Genomic DNA, 12,431 nt, shown 5'->3' on the forward strand with positions numbered 1-12,431 from the left:
CCGATGTGCTTTATGGTGCGGAAAATACGGTAACTACAAAAGTCACAGTTCTGCTTCTTTCCCTTTATGTTTCTTACAAGTCGCCCATGTTGCTTTTGGTTTTCTTTAGGGATCACACCACTATAAAAGTTTATCTTAGGGGGGACAGAAATATTATCTCCTTTTTTGACATTATTATGACAGTGACGCCATACTTCAAGAGAACTCTTCGCACATCTATTTCCAAGAGGCAGGTGCGTAGGCGAGGGAAGAGCACATCCAACATGTACAGAAAGGGACTGTTTGCCTGATGAAGACCTAGTACTAAAGACAGTGAGCAGGAGTCTATTTTTGTAAGTGCTATACATAAAAAAATAACAACGGACCATTTCTGCCTTCAGATGAAATCATGGATCCATCAATTAGCACCTCAAAATCTCCACTTCTGGATATTTCTGTGTTCATATCTGACTGAAACCTTTCGTTCTGTATTCTGGTTTGTCACGTTACTGCTTGAAAACTTGAAAGTTTCTTGCTCTAAGCGGACGCTGAGACCCAGACCTCTCATGGAAAAGCCTACAGACTGTGTCAGGCATGATTTCAAGGCAAGTGATTGCATAAAAATGTATAATTTCTCCGTGAAAAGACAATTAAACGGCTTCCCCTCCATGTCATCATCCCTCTCCAGCTCCACACGTATTGCATTCGACTCCGTATGGTTCCCAGGTGGTTCCTCGCTTGTTTCATCTGGTAATAATTCCTGGAGGTTTGGACGGCGCTGCAGAGCATGTCAGTCATTAATATGGCTGTCAGCGGGAGGAGACATACCGGAGCTTCCCTCTTTCTCCTGCATGTTTAAGTATAACAGAACGGGATTTACCCCCAGAATTAGCTTTGGTGGTTAAAAGCGTTCGTACACGGGTTATAAATGTGAGTAACGTTGATAACATGATTTGAAACAGTGAATGCATCCTTTCATGGAGTCACAGTGAAAGCTTTCTTGCATCCAACACCAGCAGGGTGGCTGTTGCCAAATGGTCACAGGTGCAGGATGTGAGGCAGCAGCAGTGTTTCTGGCTCATCTCAAAGACGTCTTTGATTTCACTTCCTGAGGCAGGTGCTGGGAGGTTTCCTGTTTCTCTCGGTCAGTGAGCGATGTTTTTTTTGTTCCGCTGGTCAGTGAGGTCTACATGTCCCTTTTGGCTTGTGGAGGCCACCTGTAAAAATGGGTGACATATGAAAGAGGGGGAGGAAACGGAGAGGAAACGAGAGGGGTGAATCCGTCCTTCCATTCCACTTGCCTGAGCATGTTCCCCAGACGCAACTCGTGAATGTCACACAATTAACCGGGCTCTGATATAAGTTAATTAATGACACACAGCTGGCTCGGAGGGAGGAAAAAGAAAAGGTGAACGCGTGATAACAAGCATCAAGGGGGAAAACAGAGAACCGTGGGATGGTGGGAAATATCAGCTGCCGTGCTGTAAAGAAACGCATGTCAAAGTGAAGCAGACAAAGGTGGACAGACACGGCGTGAATACAAAACGTCAAAATAAATCCTATATTGTCAGTTTTGAACGACAGCCGCAAGAAAACGCGTCTTTAAACAAGCGTCTGCGTGAAGAGGTGGAGCGGATCAAGAGAAAGCAGGAGAAGAAGCAGATGCAGACGAGAGGGAAAAAGAAGAGGAGATGTTGTCTTTGAGTAAATTAGAGCTTCTGTGAATAACCACAGTGAACCATATTCTTTATCATGACGCGTGGGTGAGGTGCGAGAGGATTAGAGAGAGTGTGTGGCAGGGAGATAGATGAAAGAGAGACTGAGCCTCTAACGAAGCCAGCAGCCCAGAGGAGATTGACAGAAGGGTTCATGTGTCATTCACGTCTTTATCAACGTGCAGTCACGCCATATTAGACCAGCAACAGCACGCGTGTTTCATGTTTTTACTCACGCTGCACATCTGAAGGAGCTTAATAACCTAGTTATTGTGTGTAAAGAAACGGCCACCGTGTGTGTTCTGATGAAGGCATGGCGGTGGTGAAACATCAGTCTGTTTGTGCAATTAAAAGGCTGCAAATGAATCAGTGTGCTCCAGTCGTGTGCTGAGGAACACCCGAGCTTCAGCTGCATTTTTCCTGGACGATGTGCAGAGAAGACGGTTTTTGCTGCAGTGTGGTGTTCTGGACAGAACAGAATTGAAAAATTATGTTCATATTAGGGAGGACTGCGTTCATTTATTTGCTAATATGTATTTTTTATTTAAAGATTTTTGCATCAGGCAAGAACTTAAGTGGACTTTTGCAAAATGCAACTTTAAGAAAAGGCAATAATAAAAACTGGAAATAAGCACAGATCATGAATGACCGCCGGCTGCACAGCGGCTTGGTGATCAGCACCTTCACACTGGAGTAAGGAGATCCCCGGTATAGTAAAGAGATCCCCATAAATAACAGATTTAATAAGCACTACATTAAGTTTTTGAGGCCATAATGTAATGACAGCAATGCAAATATCAGAGTCTCAGTGTAAACACGATGATAAACTGAATTAAAGCTGCATGAACTGAACGCATATCTCACACATCTGGTTCATTGTCAGGATTTCTGGATAAGTTGTGAATCACTGCTTTCTCACAAGCTACACTTAAAATCTGTAATAAATAACCTTTATTAGAGGCAGCCTCATCTGATGGCATGGAAGTACAAGGATTGTAGTTTAAATGTACCGTTCAAGTGAAAATCTTATGGAAGACTGTTTAATGCATTTTACCAACCAGTGCTCACCTCCAGGACAGTTGTGTTATTACACATTCTTCACACAACAACCTGTAGACCAATAGAAGAACACAATTCTTTGAGTTGTTTACGACTGGATTATTTACTTCAAACTCAAAGCTGCAGTTTTCTAACTGTTTAAATAACAAAAACACCAACAAAAAGTGATTTGACCCCTACTTATTTTCTTCTTTGCAAATGTAAATGAACACACAGCTAAATGTTGACAGATCTCTGATTCAAACTCACTCTTTCATTTCGTTTTTCTTGCAGCCATGAAGTCGGACCGGAAGCGTCTGAAGGCAGAGAAGGCAGACCTGGTGAACCAGATGCAGCAGCTTTATGCCACGCTGGAGAGCCGAGAGGAGCAGCTCCGTGATTTCATACGCAACTATGAGCAGCACAGAAAAGTACGGCCAGCCCTGCTCTTACTGCACACATGCACACCAATGCATGCACAGAAACGTCCTCACAGAGACTCTGCTTTTGCAGCAGTGGATTGGTTGGATGCACATTGCACAAAAATAAACTTTAGACAAACAGAGTTGACATCCAGGCCTTAACACAGCCAAATGTGAGGCTTCATTCATCACTCCTGTGTTCTAACGCTACATTGTGTCAGCTAATGGTGATGAAAGGCTCAGTGATGATTAGAAAACCCTTTTGCAATTATGTTGAATAAAAGTGTGAATTTTGATGGAAAACAGGAAATTGTCTGGATGACCCCAAACTTTTAAACAATACTGTGTATATGCTGTGACCACAGGGGACACACTCACTGCACCTTGATGGTTTTCATTTCATTATCTGCAAGATTTCTGTCACCAACCGCACCTATGTTGGATTTACAGGCAATGAATGCTTGTGCCGCCACATATTTTATATTTTATATTTTTAATTAATTGGCATTGTCTGTACAGTTTGACATGAAAGAGTCTTTTGTTTTGTTTTTGTCTAAAAAAATCCAAATTATATTGATTGATTCAATGTCAAAGAACAACTTCCAAGGAAGGGGAATACTTTCACAGACACTGTGTAGCAATGCTTGTAAATAATACTTGAAAGTTTCTCCTGTCTTTGCTATATATAGGCAGCAAGAGATGCTGGTGTCTGTGATGTTACATGCACAGCAGGTTTGAGAAGGCTGATGCACATGACAAGCAGGTTTCATCCTCCATGTCACCTCAGGGAAACACAACATTAAAGTTCAACGTCACCCAGGAGGCAGCTCTGGAAGCGCTGCCGTGTTGCATGTTTGGGTATGCTGGATATGTGAAGCAATCCATCAGGATGTGTGTCTCTGCTAGGAGAGCGAGGATGCAGTGAAGGCCCTGGCCAAGGAGAAAGACCTCCTGGAGAGGGAGAAGTGGGACCTGCGACGGCAAACCAAGGAAGCCACGGAGCACACGGGGATGCTGCGCTCTCAGCTCGACCTCAAGGAGAACCGCATCAAGGAGCTGGAGGCTGAGCTGGCCATGGTGAGACAGGAAGGCAGATGATGTTTGTAATAACCTGACATGTAGACAGACAGGTGGAGAGGCAGGTCCTGTTAACACTTTATCTCTTTCTTTCGGGTTGTATACGAGGGTTCCTGAAAAAGTCCATAGCCTCATCCATAAACGAGGGATGTAACTCTCATTTTGGGACATAAATGTACACTATAAAGCCTCATATGGCCATCCACCAAAACTCAAATGTTTGAAACTGTTGTTGCTCAGTCTGCCCGCCAAAGGCCAGTGATGTTCATCCAGCTTTGTCAAACATGTAATCAAAAATCAATTCTGTATCAGCAGTTGGAGTCCTCAAAAAGTTCTCAAAGTGTCTTCAAGCAGTCTGATGCAAATAATGTTTATTCACTACAAAGGCTGTAAGAACAAGCATGAGCAAAATCCCGAGACTTTAACGGACTACACGAAGCATTACATCACACTTATATACCTATGAAAACTTCTCCTAAACACTCCTCTTTCGTTCTGGAAAGCCACAACCCATCGTCTTAAGACCCAATCTTAAAATGCCTCAACAAAACGGTCAAAGAAAAAAAGAGAAAGCTAAGAGCTGGAGTGCTGTTGTTCCAACACAGTGGCGTCTGTCCACATAGTAGATGTGACAGAAGCAGTCAAATGTGACTTTGAACTGTTTCTGCATGAACCCCACTTATCCGACCTGCACCTGACAACACCTGGTCCTCAACATGGCCACTAGGGCTGGACCCAAATATCCCGAATATCCGAATATTCGTTCGCTACGGCGGTATCGGGATATTAATTTTGGTATCCGAATATTCACTCCCCTCCCCCGTCAGATGTTACAGGGCGGAACGAATATTCTGCGTTACTTTCTTCCCTCTGCCTTCGGCCCACATCGACTCATATCGGCTCATCCCGTCGTGTGATCACATAAACATTTACACAAATGTCTATGTGATCACCCCTTCCTCCCCCCAGATGAAAATATTCAGAGCTCGTCTCTTCCCTTCGCCTTCGGCCCACTTCGGCTCATCCCGTCGTGTTCGGCTCATCTCAGCTCATCCATTTGTGTTTTTTACCACCACCCGAATTACCGGGTTGCTGCCGACTCTGACGTCACGCTTCACTTCGTTGCATAAACACAAGACAAGATGCTGAAGACCTCCGCTGTTTGGGAATTCTTCAGTTTAACTGAAGACAAAACAAAAGCAAAATTTGGACCTGGACACGAACAGATCCGAATATTTGGGCCGTCTCCGCCACAAGTCGTCCCCCCCCACCCCCCGGACGTTACGGGGTGGAACGAATATTCGGCTATTCGTCTTTGATAGGGCCCGAATACTCAGAGGCCAGAAACCACCATTCGGGCCAGCCCTAATGGCCACCTGTGCTTTACTGGTGGGTGCATCATCCTGGAGCAATAGCACTCCAGCTCAAAGCTTCCATCTCAGCTCACAAAGAAATGATGGCAAACATTTGAGTGTTTGTGGACAGTCATGTAAGACTTTGTAGAATGCAGTTATGAGCCAAAATGGGAGATCTGTCGCTTGTTTCCAGGTGAAGCAGAGAACTTTTGAAAGTACCCTTGTATGTTTCCAATGTGACTGAATGGATAATGTAGATTTCTAAATGTGCAGTTTGTGTAAAAACATGGTCACCACTTAATAAGTATGACAATGGTAAGAAGGAAGACTCAAACCAAACTGCATTAATGCACATTTATAGCTCAAGTGTTGAAAAGAAGTTTAATCCAAACAGCAGCAGCAGAAAGCACCAGTTTGATTACCGTTTCGTGATCGTTCAGCACGTTTTTCTGTCACTCTGCACTGTTTTTACGTCTGCTACACATAATCACAAGATGGAAAGCCTTTGAATATGCAGCATAGACATCCCTCATGTCTCCAACCCCCCAGATGAGTAACTGTGTCAATCAGAGAATGGAGTTCCGGGTGTTTGAGCGCCTTGTGGACAGGGACTACTCTCCTAGGGCGGTAAGACGGGTCCCCAGCTTTAAAAATGTTCTTGCCCCTCCTGCTCCCTGGAACTCTTTCCTATTTGTGACCTAATTGTCGTTTTGGAAAGCCCTCCTCCTCCTCAGATGCACGTTTTTCACTAACCCCTCAGCCCGCACTTACTGGTCCCAGTGATCCTAACACCAGTGGTCCCACCGATTCCCGCTGTCATTGATCTGAATGTACTTCAGGTGTAATTGAACGCTGTTAATTGCTTGGGAGGAAAAAACAAAATCGTCAATATTCTGACAACTAATGATTACGCCGAAGACTTGTGATTGTATTCTGTTTTGCATGTCAGAGACTGTGATTGATAATTGTTTGACTGCTGGTAGGTAGAGATGATTGCAGTGAAGCTGATTGTGCCGGTGATTTGCAGCCTGTTGTTGCCTGGCATGACGATAAGAATCGCACAATAACAAGATTTCAAGCATTTGTAAAACACCAACACCGAGTGAAGGCTAATCAGAGAACGTGCAGCAGAAAGACAAAGAATTTATCGACATAAAATAAACACACACAGACGCATCTAAGGCTCCGGGAGCTCATTTTTGTTCCAAATAAAATCCACCACAGAGCAGTAGTAGTCATTAAACTTACAGAAAAGCTTGTTTTCCCCGTTTTAACAACATCTAGCGTCGCAACAAGCAGCAGATTTTCTGTCCATTTCACACAACAAAAGGAGAACAAGAATACAGCTGCATTTTTCATGAGACAATAGCCACAAGAGGAGCCCATATCTGCATGCTTTCAGACATTTGTAGTCGAATTCTGGACGCATCAACTGACATGTATACTAGGGGTGTCACAATATACCAGTTTAGACAATAACTCTGACATAAAACATCAAATTTTGACGTCATGTGAAAATATGCATATGATAATGTTGTAATAATGCCAGTAGGTGTCTGGTATGTGATACTGTGACAGCCCTAATGTATATGCGCCTACACACACACACACACACACACACAACATATGCAAATAAAAACACCAGGTGAGGTTGAAGTGAAGATTTCTTTCCAGGATTCTCCTCATGATGGGTTCTCTCCCTGAATTACTGCATCTGTCTGTCCGCCTCCTTCAAGGCCAAACAGTCACTAGCCACCCTGACCAAGGACGTGCCCAAGCGGCACTCGCTGGCCATGCCGACGGAGGCGGTCGTCAACGGCAACAACCAGGAGTGGGTGATGCAGGCTGACCTTCCGCTGACCGCCGCCATCAGACAGAGTCAGCAGACCCTCTACGTCCACACGGGGCATCCCGCCGACAGACAGGGTAAGCACATGAGCGCAAACGAGACTGACGTGAGGTCGTCATTTACCCTCTGCATGCTCATGTGGACCTGCTTCACACGCATCCACTCCCGCCATCCGCTCAGTGCGACCACGTTGCTGGCCGCGGACGATGTTGTGACGTGTCATGCGCTTTGTGTCGCAGTGAGGATATTTTTTTGGCTTCCATTTGTCTTTGCTGCATACAGGTGTTTGCTGCGTATTTGATGATGGTGGCAGCTGAGGAGCAGCTCAGTTCTGTGTTAAATACTGTTTATTTGTTGGCGAATCGCGAGTAAATTCATAACTTTCCTGTGATGTTGAAGCAGCTTGAACTTCTGGGTCACCTTTTTGGCTGTTATTTCTACATTTCAGGCCCCTTGACTGGCATACACCTCAGGAGAAGGACAGACATCTTGACTGTATAGCGACATTTGTGGCTGAAATACATTTTTAAAAAAGTTGAAAGAATTAATTTTCTTGCTCCATCACTTTTGATAGTCTGGCTGTGTAGTATTGTAGCAAAGCAGCCAGCCAGGTGCATTCACCCTGCCCCAAAAAGGGGGCGTTGTTTCTCAAAAATTCAGTTGAACACTTTGTGTTTTGGCTGCAAATGTCAGCACACGGTCAAATAGCATCTGATGAATAAGCATTATTCATGTTATTATGTGAAAGTACTGTCATTATGGAAAAAAATGGTATTTTTAGCCGTACTATACAGAAGGTTTTACACTTAGAGGTTCCTTCTAACCTTTTAGAAATTGTTTAAGCTATGTATAACCAAAACAGAGAGCTGGCACCTCCTCCTACTCATGTAAAGAAAGCTCCACAGAAATGAGTCCTGCAGCCCTCTGAGTCCATCTCAGTGCTTCCAGAGTTTGTCTTAAAGGGCAGCTCCAGGTTCACACAAGCTGCTGATTAACTGGAGACATCAGGAGAAAGAAGCAGACAGGAAGCAGGAAAAATGTATGAACAGTCATGAACCCTAAATTTCAATGCAATGGGTTGTACTGTATGCTTCAATCACACACACACACACACACACACACACACACACACACACACACACACACACACACACACACACACACACACACACACTTGCACTCTCTCTCTCTCTCTTTCTCTCTCCCTCTCCTCAACCTCTGCGAGGCTGTTTTCACTGTTGCTTAGCAACTGCAGCTGATTGCAAATGATTTCAGGCTTTTGGTTACGGACTTTTTTTCTTTTTTTCCCCCCCAAAAAATACATGTCATTGTTGGTGAGGAAGCATATTGTCCCTGTTCGCGACTTTTGGTGCCCAAAACACCCGAGAAAGAAACAAGCATTTTCTCTTTTCCCTCTCATCCCGTTTAGTGGCTGCCGTGCGGGTGAGCCCGTGCCACTCGCGTCAGCCTTCCATCATCTCCGACGCCTCTGCTGTGGAGGGAGACCGGTCATCCACACCCAGCGACATCAACTCACCACGCCATCGGACTCACTCCCTTTGCAATGTAAGAGCTGCCCACCATCGCACCCCCCAGAGTAACCGCCTCCTGTGTAGCTCACTGTCCTGCTGCCTGGCCGCTGTCGTCCCCTTCCACCATCGTTCTGGCTGAATTCATGTTTGCCCCATGCCTTCTGTTGTGTGCCGGCTCTGCTGTAGTGACTGGAATTTATGTGAAAACTTGAATAAGTGCATGCCTGGCAGCATGTCAAGTGTCACTTCCCCTTTGTGCTGTGATCTTTATCTTGTGGTCTTTATCGCCCACTCTGCACCCCTTCACTGACTCCTCTGCTCTCGCATCTCTCTGTTCCTTCGCCCTTCTCTTCATCTTCCTCTTCCCTCTGTTCTGTCTCTGCTCTCTCTCTTCCTGCAGTCCCTAGAAGATCTGGAGGAGGCGAAGCGTAAGAAGAAGAAAGAGAAGATGGGGCTGGGCTCTCTGTCGCGTGTCTTCGCCCGAGGAAAGCAGCGCAAGTCCCTCGACCCTGGTTTGTTTGATGGTACTTCAACACCTGATTATTACATAGAGGAGGATGCAGACTGGTAAAGCACACATGTCCGAGTCAACCACCTGGAGAGCCTTTTGTGGCAATTATCAGAAGACGACATTGTGTTGAAGTGCGCATGGATGAGAGGATGGGTGTGTGTTCGATGTCAGCGTGTACAGATACTGTATAATATCGTGTGTGCCTGTGAAGTCTCACATGCATGCATACCGAAGTGTGTATGCGTGTGAGAGCGTGTGCATGTGTGTCATCCATGGTCAGAGGCCATGTCAGAAGCCGGAGGCGCATCTTGCTTCGCTGAAGTGTAAACCTTAACGAGCAAATTGCACCTGCATGTATGTACAGACGTGTAAATAGCGTGGAGAGTGTAACACAGCGACACCGTGGACATGTTCTATTGTATCCGCCCTCCAAAACAGCTGTGTTATCGGATCTTTTAATTGTTCTTTACATTTTGACTTTTTGTTTTCACTCAACTGGAAACTTGAAGGACTGCTGTACTTGTAAATAACAACAGTTGATGTGCACTTTGTGCGTGTAAATGTCTCCTTGTCCTGAATGCCTTTTGTTATTTTTGACATGTACTCCCCCCCTCCTCTCACTACCTTTTAACTTAAAACTCCTCCCTGTTTATTGTCCTGCTTGGTCCATCCCCTTCTTCCACACTGCCACGATGAGAACACTTTCCTGTAGGCAACATGCAGACTCCTCAAATCCACTCAACACAATTCGGTTGTCGGTTAACACATCCCTCAACCGCCAAAAAAAAAAAAAAAAAATCTGTGCTGAAGCACTCCTTGATGTTGACTCAAAGAGACTTCAAAGAAGCTGCTGAGCGAGGACTGAACCTTCCATGTTGTTCCACAGCATCATGACGCCAAACAGGAAATGTCAGAAATGTGTTTTCTATCTTCTCAGATAGAAGGTACATGCCTAAGGTACATGTGTGACATGCATGCACATAGTCCCAGTCCCCGAATGCATGTTCAGCTAAAGCCTTCTAAAAGAGAAATGTCTTTCCCTGGGTATGTTGTCAAGAAGGTGAGAGACTGTCTGTTGGGAGCACCAACAAAAAGAGAGGTCAGTTACTGATTTCATGATGTTTGTTCATGATTTCCTCCATTTTAAATGAAATGATTCAATTTGCAAACTTGACCCTCTGTAGAAAGAGCTCTGATTAATGTTTAAGAGCTGAACATCCCAAACTGAACACAGTTTAGTTTAATTCTGCACCTACAAGACTCTTTATGCAGCATTACATTCGATATCGTAAAGGTCAGCAAAGTCACCAAACCCAGCACTGCATTTTGAATCTTTAATTATTCCGCTTATTCATGAGGCTTTGTGACATTTCCTCTCTGCAGGATGTCACAGCTGCTCATAGCTGTGGTTAAAACAGCACCGTACTGGGAGTAGGATTCAAAGTTAGTCTGAACATCAGTTATTCTCACAGAGCACATTTCAGCCTGATGGTCAAGGCTTTTAAAGACGCCTTGAATTAAGGTTGTTTTACCAGATAACCAAACTTCAATTAAGAGGTGCAGACTACTCTAACATGCCCGAGTGCCAACTTTGAAGGTTAAAAATCCGAATTTAAGCGCGCTAATCAAGCAAATCCATAACTTCTCCCGTGACCCTGAGAACTCACGGAGAGAATTCTGATGCAGAGTTCAGGACATCGCTGAATGAAAGCAATTAACTTCGTGCTAAAGGTTAATAGCATTTCTTTTTTCAAGCACAAGACATTGGAATTTTTTCAGCCGTTCACTGGATTGAGTCGGAGTCTGCACGAACCCCCCCAGGAAATCTTCTCTCTCCCCGATATTAAACTAACGCTGGGTATTTGTCGGCCTCACCTGAAACACTATAGAGTTCCAGATTACATTGGAGCTGTATTTAACCGCAACGCTTGCCAAAGGAGCACCCATGTGAGCAGCGAGGAGATTATCTCTTAACCTTTAGCACAGCCTACGTTTAGGCTCACGGACTTAATCACGACGGTAATTCAAATATGAGTCACCATGCATTAAACTGTACAGAAACAACAGCTCAACCAGCTTATTTCATCAGACATTCAGAGGAAGATGTAAGAAAATCTAGGCTATTTTTTATTTTTTTCATTTAATCAACTTTTTTGATCCTCTGCTGATGGTGGAGATAACATATCAAATGAAAAATATTGTATCACTTTATGTTTGGAGCCACGGTCTCTCTCTGTTTTTTTTTATTATTATTATTATTTTTCCGCAGATGTTTTCTTTTTGTAAATGAGATAACATTACAGAAATTAAATTAATATTATTATGAAAAGAGTTTTATTTAAAGTTCAAAAGATGTAGGCCTCAGTTGAGGACTTCTATTCTGAAGCCCTGAGATGTTTTAGAAGAAGTGGATAGTAGCAAACTTTTAAAGGCATGGCAACAAAGTTACGCTCAACAGAACTAAATGAGAAAATTAAGAATTATTTTGAAATAAAATAAATAACGCTGAATTTCCATGTGGCTGTCCTCTCTTTCCCTGTGTTTGTGTGTCTCGTAAGTGTCCATTTGTTGTGGTATGACTCTAATCCTGACTCGTCCTTTATGCTGGGGGGGCTGCCATTTTTAACATATGCGGCAGCTTCCCTCAGCCCTGCAAGTCCATCTGTGAGAGGATTGCAATCCAAAAGCCTCCAAATGGCCTCCTTTCCTCTCTCCGTATTCACACTAGAGAGCATTTCTTCCTCTTGTGTTGCATTGGAATCGATAATCAGAAAACAAGCGGCGGAGAGGGGAGATGAAGCCATGTCAGACTGTTGGAACGGAGCTCATATGTGTCAGCACAATGTGTCAATAATGTTCTGCTTTGATTTGACCCCTGACCTCTAACACCGACCCCTCCTGTCTGACCTCCATCGGACTCTCGACACAGTGAAGCGACCCGAGAAGCAATCAA

General features: G+C 44.3%; 1 protein-coding gene across 1 annotated transcript in view; it reads left to right on the plus strand.

Annotated features, from left to right (window-relative positions):
- Positions 1-11,988, plus strand: part of LOC110967435 (kazrin-like) — a 242,689-nt gene extending 230,701 nt beyond the window's left edge. Inside the window, exons 7-11 of the mRNA XM_051949271.1 lie at positions 3,027-3,163; positions 4,061-4,231; positions 7,323-7,512; positions 8,865-9,001; positions 9,368-11,988. Coding sequence (XP_051805231.1) covers positions 3,027-3,163; positions 4,061-4,231; positions 7,323-7,512; positions 8,865-9,001; positions 9,368-9,538 — 806 coding nt within the window. The 3' untranslated portion in view covers positions 9,539-11,988. The remainder of the gene's footprint in view (positions 1-3,026; positions 3,164-4,060; positions 4,232-7,322; positions 7,513-8,864; positions 9,002-9,367) is intronic.
- The last annotated feature ends 443 nt before the right edge of the window (positions 11,989-12,431 follow it).

The sequence above is a fragment of the Acanthochromis polyacanthus genome, chromosome 6 (genome assembly GCF_021347895.1).
Source record: "Acanthochromis polyacanthus isolate Apoly-LR-REF ecotype Palm Island chromosome 6, KAUST_Apoly_ChrSc, whole genome shotgun sequence".
NCBI lineage: Eukaryota > Metazoa > Chordata > Actinopteri > Pomacentridae > Acanthochromis > Acanthochromis polyacanthus.